Source organism: Brachyistius frenatus, unplaced genomic scaffold, assembly GCF_029030835.1.
Source record: "Brachyistius frenatus isolate BFR_SWC_R1_liver_20210118 unplaced genomic scaffold, ASM2903083v1 Contig_15, whole genome shotgun sequence".
NCBI classification, from domain to species: Eukaryota; Metazoa; Chordata; class Actinopteri; family Embiotocidae; genus Brachyistius; species Brachyistius frenatus.
In genome coordinates, this window is record NW_027210614.1 from 1462040 (window position 1) to 1480640 (window position 18601).

Sequence of the window (18601 nt, forward strand, 5' to 3'; positions counted from 1 at the left end):
CACAGTAATGCAATTTTAGCACAGTCCATGAATTCCTTTCTTTCTTCCATCCTCCACAAGCTAAAGCCTCATTGGCAGATTATGTATGTGGGCCTTGAGAAGCAATCGCTACTGTTTGTTGTTGCACTTCACTCGACATGTGTGTGTCCACAAGAAGCAGAGCCAGGTTATGAATATGGTCAGTGATATTCTTCCAAAGATAACGGACAAAGCCTGGGTGGCCTGGGTCTGAATTTCATTCATAATTCACGTCACACACATTTGAGCCTGATGATCTGGTCAAAGTATTCAATGGTTATAAGATCTTGTTACAAAGGCCATTTAAGTTTTGTTCCTCCGAGCTCTGAATATGCGGTAATCTTCATGAGCATTTGTGTTAATTACGTGATTGTTCCGTAGACGGGAATGAAAACCGGACTTTTGACCTCTTTATGGTCATGAAGTCACGACCTCATGTAGGTGAGAGTAAAACTGTGGGTATTGTGGTTAGTTTACTTTACTGGCTGCACTGTGCTATTCATAACAGGACAGCTCCTTCTCAACCTACTGTGAAGTGGTACAAAGTGGCCAAAACCTTTGTACAAAAACCTGGAATCAGCAGGTTCTGGAAACAATCTGGAAACATCAACGATACATTTCCTAATTACCATGTACTCACTTGGCAAGACTTTTAATGAAAAACAAACATGTACATTGGCATTTGTAGGACATACTTTATTTTCAAACTGTGCAAAAAAATATAGAACCTCATCCTACACCAGTATAAAAACAATACAGCTAAGACAACAGAAACAATTTCACACATATGAATTATAATTTTACTGCATAAAGGATGTTCAGAAACAAAAATTATAGTATTTACAGTTCCCATTAACTTTACAAAATCTTTAGCATTTCCCATAAAAATTCTCATATAGAAAAGACCTAAATGCTTAGCATAGCGATAGGACTGAGGTAGAATAAAGAAATAGCAAGTCGGAATATGCTTAGAGGAAAACATTTGAAGTTAATCTTTTTGTTCTTGGCTTCCACATGTTTTTTTTTTAACATGTTCTGTATCCTCACAAAAACCAACAGGTAGAGCAACGAGGCTCAACAGCCATCTGGACACAGATACAAAACAGACTTTACATTTGTTTCATTAGTTTCCATGAGTGTTGCAAGGAAGTATTTTTTTTCCTGGGCAAGTGACAATTCAGAGAAAAAAATATTATTCAGGGCTGTACCAAATAGCAACAGTGCCTCAATCCAGTATAGTGATAGACATTACAGGTTTCTCGTGTGTACCGCATTGTGTCAATTTTTCCAAATTGCATAAGTTGCATATTGATGATACAAATATCTAACACATTCAATCCCTTCACAATGTGGTGTAGTCTCTATAGAAGAACAACTCTTTCTGTACCTGAAACATGCAACACATTCAACTGTCTAAGGTGGAGAGGAGGCAAATTTTGCATTTATATATATAGAACAGAGACAAGAGGAATTAAGAAATGAGGAAAGCACTTAGCAAAAATAAATATAAAATGGAATATTAGTGCTTGTTGCTATAAACATATCTGCTGGCTGTGATTGTTATGGAATAAATCCACAATACTGACACCATTCTGAAGGCCCATCTCCACCATCTCCACCAACTCTTTTACACTTGATCACCTCCACATGCCTGGCACTGAAGCTACGCCAGTTTTCTTAAGGGAAACATTATTCCTCTACAGCAGGGCCTGCTGCCTGTATACACTTTCATTTACCACACTGTTTCCTCTCCTTTTGTGTCTGCCTGATGATTTCTGGTCTATCCAACCAACAAAAACCTCCTCACTGAAAATAAGCACACCGCCTAACTTACAAAAACAATTTAGACTTAGATTTGGCTTCACAGTCTAACTGAAGGAGGAGAAAAGTAAATATCATCCAGGTGAGCAGAAGAAGGCTATAAAATTAAAAAAAAAAATCTGAATAGAACCTAAACAAATATCATAAATTCTGTACACAATGATTAAATACAGTGTGGTCAGTATACATTCCTGTGTATGAAAAACAACTTATATTTGTAAGAAGAACATCAATGTAAACATAATACTTTCAGTAAAACATGTCTAACTCAAAACTTCCAGCACCAGCTGTTCAATGCATCATCATACAGTATATAAAAACATTCTGTATTCACATATTATGTATAGTTAAGAAAAGACGAGAAAAAATAAAGGTCCATCAAAATATTGGATGATTTTTACTGTGAGACTTCTGTCAATGTGCTGGGACGTTGTGATTCCACTGAAGGCACAGAGACAGATGAACGGCCTTGGTTTCCAGCCTGCGGGCACTTCCTGCTCTTCTAGGGCAGCTGAGGCGACTCTGCTGGGCCTCAGACCTCTGAAGGGAAGTCTCACACCCTCACAGTAAAGAGTCGGAAGGAGTCTCCTTCTGTGTTGCTTTTGCTGCAAACACACATGACAGAAAACATGTTACTTTCACTACTACAGATGCAACCGCTGCCTACTAAATATGTTGAAGGGATACTCCCGCAATTCAGTGTGTTACTTTCAGGGGAACTGAAGCAGTCAGTGGTGGGAGAGTTATCCTGTTATTATCTTTAAGTCAAATGAAAACATCTTTTAGTCAACTACTTTGCTTTTTGTGATACTTTGAAGTCCTTCCATCAAAAAGCAAGAAATCATGATGTTCACAATATCTTTGGAAAAAAAACCTCCATGAAATAACATGTTGGCAGAATGACTCATTGTTGCCGTATTTCTTTTCCAGCTACCACATGTGTTAAACTTGATGACTGTAATTAGTTCATTAGTGGACAGACCTTGAAGCTCTGCCATGATCAATAACCGTGATAGGCCAGTGTGATTGGTATCCGATCACAGATAATTGTCGGTGTAGGAAAGCACTGACTAAGTGGCTGACAGCATTTCCATTCTTGAGAAACCAGAGAGGCTGTGATTACTTCCCCAGCAACAGAGTGCAATCCATACTGCCCACCCTGCCATGATGTTGGCACATGGCACGGACTCTCTCTCAGCCATTTATTGACCGAATGCCCTGAGTGAGAACTTCGCAGCTCGCATTAGATTTCATAGAATCAGACTTGAATTGTTTTTGGCCATTCAGCACTTTGCTCACTCAATTGAAATGCCTGGGTAAAGTAAGCAAAGATCCCATGTGTGGCCCATCCACACATCAAACCACACCATTACTCTTACAACCCCATATGCCAGCAGAACAGGCCACAAGGGCTTCCTTGCCTAAGCTTAGTCCACTGGAGCCGGCCACAGACATGAGCGTGATTTGAGAAACATAGTGTGCATGCAGGGAAGCCACTATATGCAGAATTACAGGAGACATAAATCAAGTTAGGATGTAGTGAATAAAAGCACCTTTCTCAGGAATATTTTAGATTCTCTTCTCAAATGTACTCGGATAATTTTACTACAAGCTCAATGTTTTCATTTTAGTTCTGTCTCAAGGTTTTCTTTACCACACTCCCACTGGTCAGACATATAAGCCTGAGCTGAGTATATTGCTGAAGACAAATAATATTCTGTATATCCACATTATATAACCACCAACATAAAATTCAGTTTTAGACTGACTTCAATTCGATTTTCTTCTCAAAAGCTTTGAATATCCCTTTTGCGAGTGACCAAATGAGCTTGTTTATTGGGGATTTTAGTTTTATGTTACATCTTTACAGCTGACAGTATCTTGAACTATTTTAAGGGACATTTCTCTGCACTTGGTTCCAGACTTCTCTGATCTGCCAACCGCATCTCATATTTGATCTGCATTTTTAAATTGGTTGAATGTTTTGCCCACTAACAGATATTTTCCCCAGTCAGGGAACATCAACAGATAGTATGAAGGTTTTAAGAGTGGGGGCGTCATCCTCTTGCATAGCTAACTGCTTTACACATTAGAAATACTGACGCAGCAGTACAGACTGTTGCAAGTCAACATACAGAAAGAACGACTCCTGAATGATTGTAAAACAATGACATTTCCTGACCGAAGAAAAATATACTGGATTAGATGCTAGTAGTAATAGTAATTGTTACGGCAGCTTTTGTGTCAAAAGACACAAAACTGTAAGCCTGAATATCCCACTTTTAAAATAAAAACAAAATGGTAATTCAGCCCAGTTGTAAGGCAGGACTTCTAGTTAGAGCTCCAAACACACCATCGGGTCACACAGGCATGAGTTTTTTGACCTCACAAAAATCACAAAATAATTCTAATGTGCCAGAAAAATTTAGAACACCTGCAAGGATTTTTAAGGGCTTTTGCATTCCCTCTGTGTGAGAGATTTTCCTCCATTCACTGCAAACATCTTGTGGCTGGTGGTTCTGGGAAAAGATTATATTATCCAGGAACCCAAACTACCAAATTATACTTTAGAGCTTTGTACATCAAACATATCTGACTCCTCTGAGGCTGAATAATGTTACAGGTTGGGCTCCAAAGCCACTGAGGACCTTTTTAGATGATGTGTTGGTATTTTCCCAATGAAGCAGATTAGGGAACAGTTGTTACTTTTGTGCTAACACATGTTTCTGTGGAGCATATTCCCTTAACACTTACTGTGAGCTTACATAACAACTATGGAGGTTTGGAAGTTTCACAGCTGCCAAAGAAATGGTTGCTTGGAAGTTGTCACACACCATGTTTAAACCTGCAAGTTTTTATTTTCTGCAAAACTTCAGGGAGCCAAATCTAAAACCACAGATGTCTGGAATTCAGAAAATCTTTAATGTCCCACTGTTAACTTGTAACTATTTGACATGTTGTTTGATCTATCTATCTTTATAGATTTGGTTATTGTGCAACAATCCTGGTCTGGAAAACATAATTACAGTAAAAACAGCTGACCACAAATACATGAGAAGTACCTTTCAGATTGAATGCCATTTTTCAGGACTCCGATGTAGCTCTTTCTCTTGTCCAACGGGAGAACATCGACTAAACCACCGTCTGCTTTGATTACCCCTGCATGGATGGCTGCTTTACAAATGCTGGAGCTCTGGGAAGAGAGAATGTGGCAAAAACAAGATGGAAAACCACTTTTACACTACATGAATATTGTTGCAATTCTCTTATTATCAAATACAGAACAGAAATATTTCAGTAACACACTGTCTGGGCTAGAAGTCTGGCTCCAGCACAACAGACCATAAGCTGTTATCAACAGTTTGGACTAGAGTCATTCATTCATCTAGTCCAAACACAGATCAGACTGTCCGTACACCCCCCCAACGATTCTAACCAGACGGTTTGTGTCTCGTGTTTAACCAACATCCAGCTTCTACACCACTGTAGAAACAAATTTGGGTGCTTGAGATTACAAAACATTCCTTGGCACATTTGTTATGAGCCAGCATGCTTGTTTCAGGGCCCCTGGAGAACTGTAATCTGCGCCCAGCTGGACGTCATTAAGGGTCAGTTTTATCTGAAGTAGAGCTCCATTAAACCCAACATCGACCACATGTTACTGTGCCGACTGGTAACTCCAAATTCTCGCTGAATGACACTTTACAATAACTAATCCACTGTGATTTAGGTGACTTTGGAAAGATGATCTAAGCAAGTGCTCATGAAGCTTTTTCTTTCTATGTCTTCCACGTCTAAGACACAGGCACTGAGGCTGAGATAATGCCTGAGTGAGCCTCTGAGTGGTCAGGCCCCGTGCAAGGTGGCAGTCTGTGGCATGCCTCACCATTACTCCCATTCTCCATGAGACATTTTCACACAATGATTCAACTGCTTTCCATAGCTACCATGCAACCAAAGCATGCAGCAGATTCAGATATCTTTTCCTTTCTGTCTGACCTAATAGCACATAAATAAATCGTATTAAAAAAGCACAGAACTGATGGGGCTGAAGAGTGATTTATGATCACAATGTAAAAGTGAATTCCAAAAATATGCATTGCTTACATCTGTGTAGACGTTGTTTCCAGTGACGGGTGACCAGTATGAAGGCTGAGTCTTGCAGTTGTCTGGACAGATGACTCTGACAAAAATTGGACATTAGTATATTTTTGCAGCCACAAATAAAAGTCATATGAATAGACATTAATAGACACATTAATTCAGCATTTACTGTATGATACTACATCATTTTTTTTTTAAACACGATTGCAACTGTGAATATATTGTCATTCATTAACAGTTGTTAACAAAGACATTAAACATGTATACTTGCTTCCAACTACATTATAGTGCGTTATATACCATTTATTAAATATCTGTAAACAGTTTATGAATGCGATATGGGGGTTAACTTAAAGTGTTAATATATTATATTATAACTGAACACTTTAGATCTGGTATGACAATACTATGAAGCAAACATTTACTGTAATAGGAAAACATTTTATGCTAAAATGTTGGACGTGTGAAGGCACCTTGGACAGTGTGAGTAGGGTCTTTTGAAAGGGCAGATTTCAGCCACTGTGGTGTAGCAATCCACAGTAATTTCTGTCACAGAAAGAAGAGAAAAACATGTTATATTCCCAGTGTATGTTGGCTATGTGAACCAATTATACTTCTGGAAAACCAGCGCTTTACTCACCTTCTACTTTGGCCACCACAAAAGCATTGCTGGGTTTATATTTACTGTAAAAGACATCATAGTGCTTAAAAATCAGGGAAAAAAATGGTTCTGTAGAAAAAGTATTGCCTCAGCAAATGAGATTTCAATCTATTTGAGAAAGAGCAGATACCTGAGAGACTCGATGCCATTTTTTGTGGCTCTGACAAAGAAGGGAAGCTTGTCCGTCCTTGTGATATCAACCACCCCTCCGTTGTTGTCAATTGCGCCAGAATGGATGGCGGCTCGGCAAATACTTGATTGCTAAAACAAAAAAATGTTGAACATTCAAATAAGCACTTACATTATAATTTGATGCAAAGTCCTTGTTTTATGTTGGACACACTCACCACATCATAAGAGACCGTTCCCCAAACTTTCCCTTTCTTATTCAGACAATTTGCAGGACAATTATATCTGCAGGGTCAGAAAATGAGTTGGAGACTCAAGTGATTGGTACTGAAGTGTATTATAAATGAGAATGAATATGACATATTTCATGCAGGTCCAAAAATATTTTCACATTAAAATTCATTAAAGAAAAACCCTGACCTGTTGCAGGTTGCTCCTCTACACTTATCACGCAGTCTAGTCTCACACTTGATGTTGTGAACTGCAAGAATAAGACAACAAATCAATAAAAAGCACAAAACATGAAAGGTTAAGGTTGTTTTTTTTGTCATTATTTTAGCTACCGAGAAAGGTACTGCTGGGAGTTTTTGAAGCTGTTGTCCTGGGTGTGAGGGGCTTTGGAGTGGAGGGCTTGGACACTGGCTTCTTCAGAGCAGGTTTAGGTTTGGGAGCTGGTCTGGTGGTGGTACGAGGTGGCAGTGGAACCTGAGGCTTCTCCACCTCATTCATGTCTTCTGTCTCTGAGCGTTGAAAGTCTGTAAATGGGGAGTAAACGTAAATGAAGTTGGTGACATGTTAAAATGAATGAATGAAAACCTTGTGGGTTTGCTCACCTTTGTAGCACAGATTATTTCTGCACCCTCCTCCATAGCTGGGAGGACAATGGGAACAAGGGCGGCCATGTTGGTACGGGGCCTCTCCAATCCAGTTGCCCCTGCAGAAGTCACGCACAATGGATAGCTTGACTCAGGTGGAAATTAATCATCAGTCAACTGGGTTCATGGCCTTGTAATTACTTCAGCACTCTTTGCCCATGGTCAACAGTCCTAATAGTCATTAGTCCCACAAACTAATAAAAACACCCCTCGTTGTCTCTCAGTCACTTACATCCTGTGGGCTGTCTGGAAAACAAACGCCCACTCGGCTCTTATTTTCTCTCCCAACGATTCATTGTTACTTTTTTATTCTGACTTCTGGAGGAAATTGAATGGCACCAATATGTCATGCAAATGTCTGGGACAACATACAGTACTAGTGCTACTTATCTGCAGTGCAATTACATTAGGAACACACGCTGCAGCGTTTATCAGCCCAAATAAATAGGAATGTAAACAAGAGTCCGGAGACCAGAGGGGTCAATGAACAGTGGAACATGGGGGAGTATTGCTCTTACTTTGGGGAATAGTTGCACACAAGGTAGACCGAGTTCTCCCATAATTCTCCCCACACGTTCATCCTTGGACACACGTGCACAGCACAGCCCACTCGGCTAGTGGTTGCCCAGACCAGCTGTAAAGAGGGAAATAAATAAAGCTCAGTTTGCACATACAATTTCTGAATGAGCACATAGCAGAGTAAACTATTGAAATTGTAGCCTGGATTTCTAGCCTCGCTTTTCTCACAGCTCATGGTCCTTCCAGAGGAAGCACTTAAATTGGCAGTTATAATTAATGGGGCCATTGGGACTTTCAGGAGTGCCTGGACTGTTTTTCTGCCCCAGTCAGATGCTCTTCATGTGAACCCAGTTTGCCCTTTGTGATACAACCATGAGCATTTTCATCATCTGGTTAGGAGTGGGGGGGAAAAAGAAGCCCTTTTTAATATCTCAACTCGAAAAAACAGGAGTCAGTGTGGACCCAAAACTGTCCGAGGTAAAATAAAACGGCTTATTAAACGGAAAGCTGCAGCAGTGGTGTTACAGATGAATGATGTGCCATTTGACAGGGAATACAACACAGCATATTCCAAAACTTCTCCACACTTTCCTCCCAAACGTGCTCTCTCCCTCCTCAGGAATGTTGGTCTTTTTTTTGAGACGCCACTGGAAGCAGTGAGTCAGCACATAGACTGATGGGTGCTGAGAGCTGGTAGTCGAGCACATTGCAATTAAAGATAGTTTGACTGCCTGGACTGCAGAAAATCAGCATTTAAAATAGATGAAAGACAGAGACAAGGTGATGATGCTCAGATTTGGCACTGTCCCCTCTCTGCAGCATCTTCAAAAGAATCCAGGCCAAGCAGTGAGGGACATCTGGAGTGTCTGGAAATGTCTGCCAGATGACAGCGATCAGGTTTCAGGGTGAGCGCACAGGGAGTGGTCTGGATGTTTCTGTAAACTCATCGCAACAGCTACAAAGTAAAGTCTTGGGGAAGAGGAGGCCAACTCACCGGTTTCTGTTTCCTTTTTATTGATTTCTTAATTTTCTCATCCATTTTTCAACTTCTCTTTCTATCCCCACACTCTCCTCCACTCTATTACTTGCATCAAACGGCCACACTTCTCAGCTTCTTGTAATCAAGTTAAGAATACGCTGATAACTCGCTGCCGAGTGCTTGAAAGGGTACGCCATCAATTTAGTATGAAACTCCTATAACATTGTCCGATTCACAACAGGCAGTGCAGCAGATGGTGAAATTGGAACCAGAGATTGTTTTTTTCATGCGTTTTTCTTCTTCATCAAAACATGGCCTACTTTACCCATAATGCAACTCGATCGGTGAGAGTTAAATTAGAGATTGATGGGGAATTATGTTTTGTTTTTTTTCAGCCAAAAGTGACCATATTTGGACGAGTTGGCGAGGGAACCGGGAACCCGAAGACACTCTATCTGCCCACCTATACCGGAAACCTGACTGCATCCAAGGCCTGTCAATCAAACCAGGTGAACCCCTAGACATAGCTCTCTTTGACACCATAATTACTTGAGGAAAAAAATATTGACTTTGAAGTTGATGTTTTCTGAATGGGAGTCCAATGGAGGCAGAGGATTTTTAGAGCCTTCACTGCTCTCAGTGGTATTGCACTTTGAAACACTTTCGCATTGGCTTCACTTTACAGAATTGGAGTCTACATTCATTTTTATAAACAGTCTATGGTCTTACCTGGGTGTAATGAGTGCACATGGGCCCGGAGCAGCGGTCTGGACACCAGGGATTGCACTCCTGAGGATAGGGATAGGTGTATTCTTTCACCTCATCGTACCAGGCCTGGACATGGAAGGCAGGTGAGCGGTATCTGTAAAACACACACACACAGTCTCACACACACACGCACGCACACACGCACGCACGCACACACACACACACACACACACACACACACACACACACACACACACACACACACACACACACACACACACACACACACACACACAGACACACAGACACACACACACGCACACACAGTCTCACACACACACACACACAGACACACACACACACACACACACACACACACACACACACACACACACACACACACACACACGCACACAGTCACACACACACACACACACACACACACACACACACACACACACACACACACACACACACACACACACACACACACACACACACACAGACACAGACACACGCACACACAGTCTCACACACACACACACACACACACACACACACACACACACACACACACACACACACACACACACACACACACACACACACACACACACACACACACACACACACACACACACACACACACACACACAGAGACACACACACAGTCGGCTCAGTCACAGGCCATCCAGGTACCATGGGGTAAAAGGGAAATATCTGAGGGAGCTGCCAGGTGTGTTGGCGAGACTTGAGAAACACTGCATGAACCTCTCCCTTCAGCCCTCAAATGATGAGTCTGAATTCAACCTGGCAGACAGAACGCCCGTCTGTTCCCTCCATAACAGGGGAAATCAAATCAGTTTAAAAAAAAAAAAAAAGAATCAGCGCAAACCTAAACATGGCTCCACAGCCTAACAAATCAGTTTTGGCTCTTATTGTAAACATCTCTTTTTAAGGTATTGAAAAGTGCTGAGCTTATAAATGGAGAGTAGAGGGGGAGTGGAAAAAAATGACTCTACATCAGGGTTTGCTGGCACAAGAAGAAAAGAAGGGGAACAGGGAGGGGGGGGGGGTTGTGAGAATGAGAGCAGATTCCTGAAAGGGCACCTGCTGTGATAGACATACGCTGTTATACACAGAGGGCTACTGTGTCTGGTGTCCTCTCAGAGACACACACACTCATACAAACATCACCCCTTTGTGTAGCACTGCTTATGCTTCATGCATGTGGACCCCAATTATTCTACAGGAGCAGTTCAATTAAAAGTGATGTACACTAAAGTGATGACTTTAGCTTACAGTAAATAACTTCCTCTTGCAACATAGACAGATAACAGAATACTTATACTAATGGAAAAAAAAGAGTTCAAATGACTTTTTTGATAGAATATCTCCAAACCACTGTTTGGGCTGCTCTGGCCTGCATATTGAAGCACAATGGAATTTTTTTTTTCTTTTTTTTTTTACCAACCAGAATGTATGTAGCATCATTGATCATAAACTATAAGCTACAAAAAGTTGTAATTCAGATATAGGTCAGATTTGTAGCCTTTGTCGGGGAAGTCAATGGATCACCAAAATTATTCAAATTAATCCTGAAGGGAACATGAATGATGGTACAACACATCATGATATTCCCTGTAATGATTTGTGTGGGGTGGCCCAGTGATGCAGTGGTTAGCTGTAGGATGTACCCTGCCTTCAGCCAAAGTCAGCTGGGATGGCTCCAGCCCCCCTCTGACCAAAGGGGTATAGATAATGAATGGATGGTTGATTTCTGTAGATTATTCACCCATTATTAATGATTATATAAACACAAACAAATTCTCAAATATTTAAGTGTAACCCATTACATACCCAGCACCCAGACTATGTCATTGAAACTATTCTTTTGGATCTCACCTGCCCCAGTGAACTGCCAGGTTTTGTCCAATAGACATGAGCAGGTCTTGAGGTCCATGGTCCCACTGGCACTCCTCTGACCACTGAGTGGCAGACCGCTCCAACTCGTCATCCCAAACCTGAATGCAAAAAGTAAAACAAGTTTGTCAAAAGGAGTTCACTGATCTCAGAAGAGTCACCTGTTATACATCCAGAATAATCTACATCATGTTCTGACTCAGTAAATAACAAACTGCAGCCTGTTCAAGGCTTCTGCTCTTTCACTTCCTTCCCTCCCTGCGAGCTGAAACTGAGCTGCATACAAGTACAATATTAGCCGTAGATGGTGACATTGGAGCGCAGCTGCTGGCGCCTGGCCCTGCTCCACTACAAATCTCCAGCAATCACAGCTGAATTATCCACATTTCCTGAGCGGAGAGGAGAGTGGAAAGCGGAGAAGACACCTGACTCCTACTGTGGAGAAGGTGCTATGAAGGGACTGCACAGCGTGGCCCCTCAAAGTACATCCCCTCAGTAAATTTCCAGCCTTTTGGTGGTCGCTAAAACATGCTCACACAGACACCACTGTAACCCCAAACACCCATACACTTACACAAACACACACGCTGTCTGTTCACTGGAATTTCAGAGAGCGGAGTGAAACTACAGACACTTTCCTCCACGCTATAACCGCACTCCAGAGACACACAGGCCACCACTGCTTCTTTCAAATTTATGGATCACATGGTTTTCAGTAACCCTGTGTGTGACTCGATAATAATCCCTCTCCTACTTTACCCATTAATGTGCCACGCATTTATTTCCTTCCTAGCCTCATTCTCTGTGTCCTCCATTGACCCAGCCCTCCTTCCCTCTCCTGTGTTCTCCAGTGCTGAGCTGTTTGCAGGTAGGACAGAGTCAGCATTATTATCCTCCCTATAAAAGAGTGGCACAGCAGGCTGGCAACAGCTCACCATCATGACTGCATGTTTCCAGCAGAGAGAAAAGATTGTTTTTATTAAAGCAGAACCACATTTCAAGGGGAATAAAACCTTAAACCCTAATTACCAGCCTCACTTCAATACTCTTTCTGGCTGACACGGTAAAATTAAGTTCTCTCTTAGGTGGAGTCAAAGATTAAAGTATGTAACTTTGATTATCTTTGTTGACTAATGAAACAGGTGTTTGGGGCAAAGGGCCACGTCTCACCATGTACTCCATGTTTGAGGCAGTGGGGTAAACGCCGCCCCTCAGCTTGTTGTGCAGCTGGAGGATCTCCTCACGGTCCGACCAGCGAATGGCTCGTCGGCTCCTGTTGAAAGCTGTGTTGCTGGTGTCGTTCTCGTCTGCTTCCTCCTCGTAGCGGCTCAGCAGCTGCCTGAGGTCCTCGGAATAAGGAATGGGGAGGGAAGCCGAGTCCCTGCTGCACAACAGCACGAGGGAGAGGATGAGGAGCCAGGTCACGGCGGTGCAGGTCATTGTGACACTACAGCTGTCTGGGTTATACTTTCAGACCACAGTAGACAGCAGCTCTGGTGTGAACGCCGCCCGCCCTTCAGAGTCCCAGACACAACCTGCAGGGAGGAAATATTTAATGAGTCTTTCCCTACTGTGAGCCAAGAAAGAGGAGTACAGATTACAAAATACGGGCACACGTAACTAAATGAATGCAAGAAACACTTCCTCTAGCAAAGTTCTCAATTCAGAGCACACACGCACACACACACACACACACACACACACACACACACACACACACACACACACACACACACACAGACACACACAGAGTAACATGGTAATATGTTCCTTTCCTGCCTAACGGCACATCGGCTGTGATGGAGAGGAGTAAACTGAAGCAGTGTACTGACTCAAACTGTGGACTTTTTACTCTGAGCTGTTCAGCTTTCTGTCAGCTCAGCCTTTTGCCAGTTTATTAGTTACACAAATAAAATCTGATGCAATCCAATACAACTGCACTCCAATACGCTTGTAATAAGAGAGGCTCTGAATATTCTGTTTTATTTACAGTAAGGTGATTTTTGAGGCTGTATGGTGGTGTTGAATTAGAGTGCATTGTAGTGAGAGGTGTTTGTAATATTCTGCCCTCACCTTGTGAAACCCCTCTTACAGTCTCAATACATAATCTCTCTGATAAGGTGCGAACAGCAGATCATCTTAAACTTGCATTTGATTGCACAAGTTTATTAACTGGCGACTCTGCATATAACAGTATGTAATTAAATCAAGCTTTTTCTGTAAATTCATTATTTTCATTTAAGGTATGTTTTCCTTTTCGGATACTGTGATGCATGTATGATTGTTTTTAATATGCTCTGCATCACAGAACTGGGGAGACCATGATACAGACATTATTTTGCACAACATATTATGACAGTATAATGTTATATTGCTATCCTGAGTTACACTCTGATTACCTTTGATATGCCCTTGTCTTATTTAAAACAGATTCAATTATTTTACCATGAACACAAATATAAAATGAGCTGTAGCACAACTACGCAACTAGGTAAACGTCTGCATCCAAAAGATAAACTGTGTCTAAATGAGGTTGGGGCAATAGCATAATTTTATAGAACATTATACCCAGTAATATTTGAGCTTTAATAATAAATTGAGCTTCATCAGTAAATTTAACACTCACTTTGTTTTGGACTTGTTGCCCTCGAGTTATACACAGTATATTGAGAAGTAATACCTACCTCTTCGTCCTCATCTTCTGACTCTCTGATTATTTTCTAACCAAACTGAGAGGCAGGGTCAGACACTGAGGAGGGAGACCCGAGTTCAGGTTGACAAGCATTCACCTAGCTGAACTGTCTTTGGGCAAAACACTGCATTCCTGACACATCCAGGAGCAATATTGTGTAACTGACTCTGTATCTGACCTCCCTCTGAAAGGCAACAAGCAAGAGGGAAGACGTCCAAGATTAAAGCTAAACCAAATATTACGAAGTCACCAACTTTTATAAAGAGAGAAGAGTCAGTGTGATCAGAGTAGAAAGAAAAAATAAACCTAGCTCTAGCTTGCACTGGTTGCTCTTATCCTTGAATCCCTTCACCTCTTTCCCTTTGGCCGAAAAGGCAGCTTGAGGTCTGGCTCCGGCTCTGTGTCAACATGCTGTGCCAGCTCTGGGCACTGTGAGCCAGCGGGCAGCGCCGGCACCACACCCTTCTCCGTTCCCTGTGCCCTGTCTTCACACTGCACCTCTACCAGCTTCTCTGTCTGGGCCCTTCTCATGCCTGTCATGAATTTTATACCAGAGTGACAGACAGAGCAGAAGACTCAGACACACGTTCATATCCACATCTCGTCTATGGGAACTGGATCCTCTCTGCTACTGCTGGGTTTCTATATGATCCAAACAGGGACTGACCTCTTCTCCGCCTCACCACGAGGTTGAATGTAAACAACTCATTCCACAATGCAGATAGATTTATATACATTTTTAGAGACGTTTTTTTTTTTCTTTTTTTTTAAAAAAGCAAAATAGTATTTGAGGCTGGCAATGGGCCAGCTATACTTTTTAATTATTTGCCCTTATAACTTTTAAATGTATGTTTCTTTAGATGAAATAAGGCTTTTATATCATGCAAGTAATTTACAATGTAGCATTACATTTCAAAATATTTTGTTTATAATGTTACATCCTACAGATAGTATTTTCCATCATGATACTCCTGCTCTAATATTTCCACACTGAAGCTGCAGACAATGAGAGGCAGTGTCTGGCCAGCAGCCTCTTATAACGTGTTTGTAATCCACAACTACATAATCTGAGTTGTATAGTGTCAAAAGTTCCTACCAGACAGAAGATATATCGTCTGCAAATCTGACCAGATACACTTGCTGTTTTGCGCAGTGATGTGCAATATAAAATACAGGTTATTTAAAACCCGTTTTACAACAGCGTACCTGAAAGCTACACTATAACTCGTTGCGGAATAAATTAGTGTAATGTCTCAACTTGCTCACCTTTTGCTTCGTCAGTTGGTATCCAGTCGCTTGAATACTTCAGAGCAGCTTCCCCTGTGCGCTGGATAGCAGTTTTTATTCCCTTAAGAGAGGAGCGGGCTGCTGCTGCTGCTGCTGCTTGTTGGCTGTGTTCCTGAAGCACATAGGAGCTGTGTGACTCCGGAGCAACTCCGAGTGCCTTATATAGAGGAGACCCCTCAGGAGCAGGGGAAAAAATGACTGTCTCTCCTCACTCCCCCACTGGCCAGCCTCCCTGAAGCAGGCTATGTTCTTGGCTCACGGCGCGGTGCGCGCAAACTAATGTCAGGGGGAAAACTACAAATATCGTAAATCAGCATGCGGTCAAACGAGTCAGCAGCAAGCACTTACATCATTCTCTCTTAATCACGTTTGGTTGGAAGTCATTAGTCCACCCAGATAAGATTCTTCATTGCTAAACGGGGGAGGCAGTGAACGCGAAAATGCCCGCTTAAACAAAAGATAATGGTCATCACATTGGACTCCGTGTGAAGTTATCATTATAACTCAAAACCACACTCAATATTTGGATACCACAATCTGAACAAGTACAATTTATAGTAGTAGCCTAAGTAATGGCTTAATTCACGGTTCAATGGTTTCTATCTTGTAATAATGCAGGTGATAAAATATGAAAATAAACTACGATAGTAATCTTGACCTTTAATCAGCCAATTTAATCCTAATGTATTCATCCTTGAGTCCAAGTGAACTTTGTGCCAAATGTGAAGACCTTTCCTCAAGATTTAAGTGTTCGTGAAAATGGGAGGGAAGGATGGGATGGATGTGAGCTCACACTGACCTTTGACCACCAAAATCAAAACAGTTCACGCTTGAGCCCAAGTGGACATTTGTACCAAAATTGAAGAAATTCTTCTGACATATCACATTCACAAGAATAGGACAATGTAAAGTTACTGTAACCTTTAACCCCCAAAATCGAATCAGTTCATCTTGGAGCCCGAGTGAATGTTTGCGTTAATTTTGAAGAAATTCCCTCGAGGTATATATAAGATATTGAGTTTCGAAAAACAGGATGAAAAGATGGACGGGCAACCTGAAAACATAATTCCTCAGCAATGAATTTGGTTGCAGGTGTGATATAGCTGAATGAAACCAGCTTCTCAGTCTGAGCTCAAGACAAACATGTAAAATCGTCTCCGTTATAGCTGAAAAAAAGGTTTATCAGATGAATGCCTAGAAGCTAGAGTGGATCTTTTGGAGGAAACCTGGTTTGAAAAACAAATAAAGGTCATTTAGATCTTCAACCCATGAAAGGGTCCATCAGTAAAACAGGTGGACAGACAGGATGAAGAGAAGAGAGCTGGCACCAGGGGGAAAAAGGACCTCCAGCTCTGAAGACAGGGTTCATCTTGTGTCAGTCATATTTCCTTACTGACCCTGCGGAGGGTTAGCTGTGTTGTGACCCAAATAGTCCACATTTTATTCCATCACGTGCTTGATTTCTGTCTGAGACATCTCCGATATTTACAAGAGCACGTTCACTCAGAAGGAATGCCAGCGAACTGAACCCTCAGACCGATATTCCTCCCACGAGGACTCTTGCCAGCTTGAGCTATGAACTCAGTGAAAAATACTGTACGTGTTTAACAGGAAGTCTGGCCCATCATGCATCAGCTTTCTTTCTTAAATGTCCTGCAGAGATGCTAGAGAGGGTGGCCATGCTCTGTGGAGAGAAGAAAGACACAAGATGAAGCTGCTAGTACGGCCTCATGAACTCAGTTATTACAAACTAAACAACATTCAAATATATTCCAGAAAAAAAAAAAAAAAAAAAATACACAGCCTCACTTTACCTTCATTCCTCTTAACCTGACGACGTTTTATTGCAGTTTGTCACTATGGGATATCGGACAAGTCCTCATTAAGTAAAATCTCATTCTTTTGAGAGGGTTGAGGTCCAATCCAGACTTTCTATACAAAGTCATTTTAATCAAATCAGATGTCTAATGCACCGTTTTTCCAACAATACAAGAACATTATTGGGCAAGTACTCTTTCTCCTGCCGTTTTATCACGTAAAACAGATACAGCATCGGTATCATTTTAAATTAGACAACAGTTCCATTAGGGTCCTGATGGTTGCCACCTTTATTAGAAATGATCAAAATATAAAGCCATCCTATCAGAAATGGTCTCCCGTGTGTTGACACGTTGCTGTCCGGGCTCCGAGTCTTATCCTGGTTGTGATCACATAAACAATATAACATCGACAGTATCCAGATTTATGACGATCCCTCAGTATGTCACCCACTAAACGCCTGTGCTGACTTGAGTTACCTCAGCAGACCGGAATGAACAGATTGGTTTCTTGGCTGTCTGAACTCTTGACGGCTATATTGTAGATTCTCCATCTGACTGAAAACAAGACTGACAGGACAACTCGTGCTCTGCATTACTGAAGTCAACCCCCTTCGTCTCAGCATGCTGATCAATCATATTTTATTTTGTACTAACCATTAGGTAAGTTGAGTTAACAACACACCTGCACCCACACAGAGAGAGACAGCAATCGGGATATAAAGCTTACATGTGCCACAAATAATCAGGACACTGAAAAGCAATCATAATCAGACACCATCAAAGCGGCTTTGCCAGGTTCCCTTTGGGCATCAGCGCAGTTTAAATTTGGTTTAAGATGTTAAGGTGTTATCTGTTGCTTTGGATTTCAAACTGCAAAAGCTTAACTTTAAACCACATTTATTTTTGCCAAAGTAGTTTGTGATTTGTTTTTTAAAAAATTTGTTCTCACTCTGGAACAGTTTTCTTTGTAACTGCATCCAGACCATCCATAAATGACACCAATCAATTGTACTCTGTGACTCTTATGTTGCTTTCCAAACAGGATATTTACAAAAAAGTCTAAAC

General features: G+C 41.6%; 1 protein-coding gene across 1 annotated transcript; it reads right to left on the reverse strand.

The window, feature by feature from the left end:
• Window positions 1–693: 693 nt before the first annotated feature.
• crispld2 (cysteine-rich secretory protein LCCL domain containing 2) lies at window positions 694–16130 on the reverse strand. The gene is made up of 15 exons (XM_069693483.1): window positions 15696–16130; window positions 12908–13272; window positions 11720–11838; window positions 9836–9968; window positions 8127–8242; window positions 7567–7667; window positions 7297–7488; window positions 7154–7214; window positions 6952–7018; window positions 6735–6865; window positions 6584–6627; window positions 6417–6489; window positions 5947–6022; window positions 4902–5032; window positions 694–2444 (listed from the first exon to the last, which is right to left on the reverse strand). The coding sequence occupies exons 2-15, from the start codon at window positions 13175–13177 to the stop codon at window positions 2393–2395; spliced, it is 1566 nt and encodes a 521-aa protein (XP_069549584.1). The 5' UTR covers window positions 13178–13272; window positions 15696–16130; the 3' UTR covers window positions 694–2392.
• Window positions 16131–18601: the final 2471 nt, after the last annotated feature.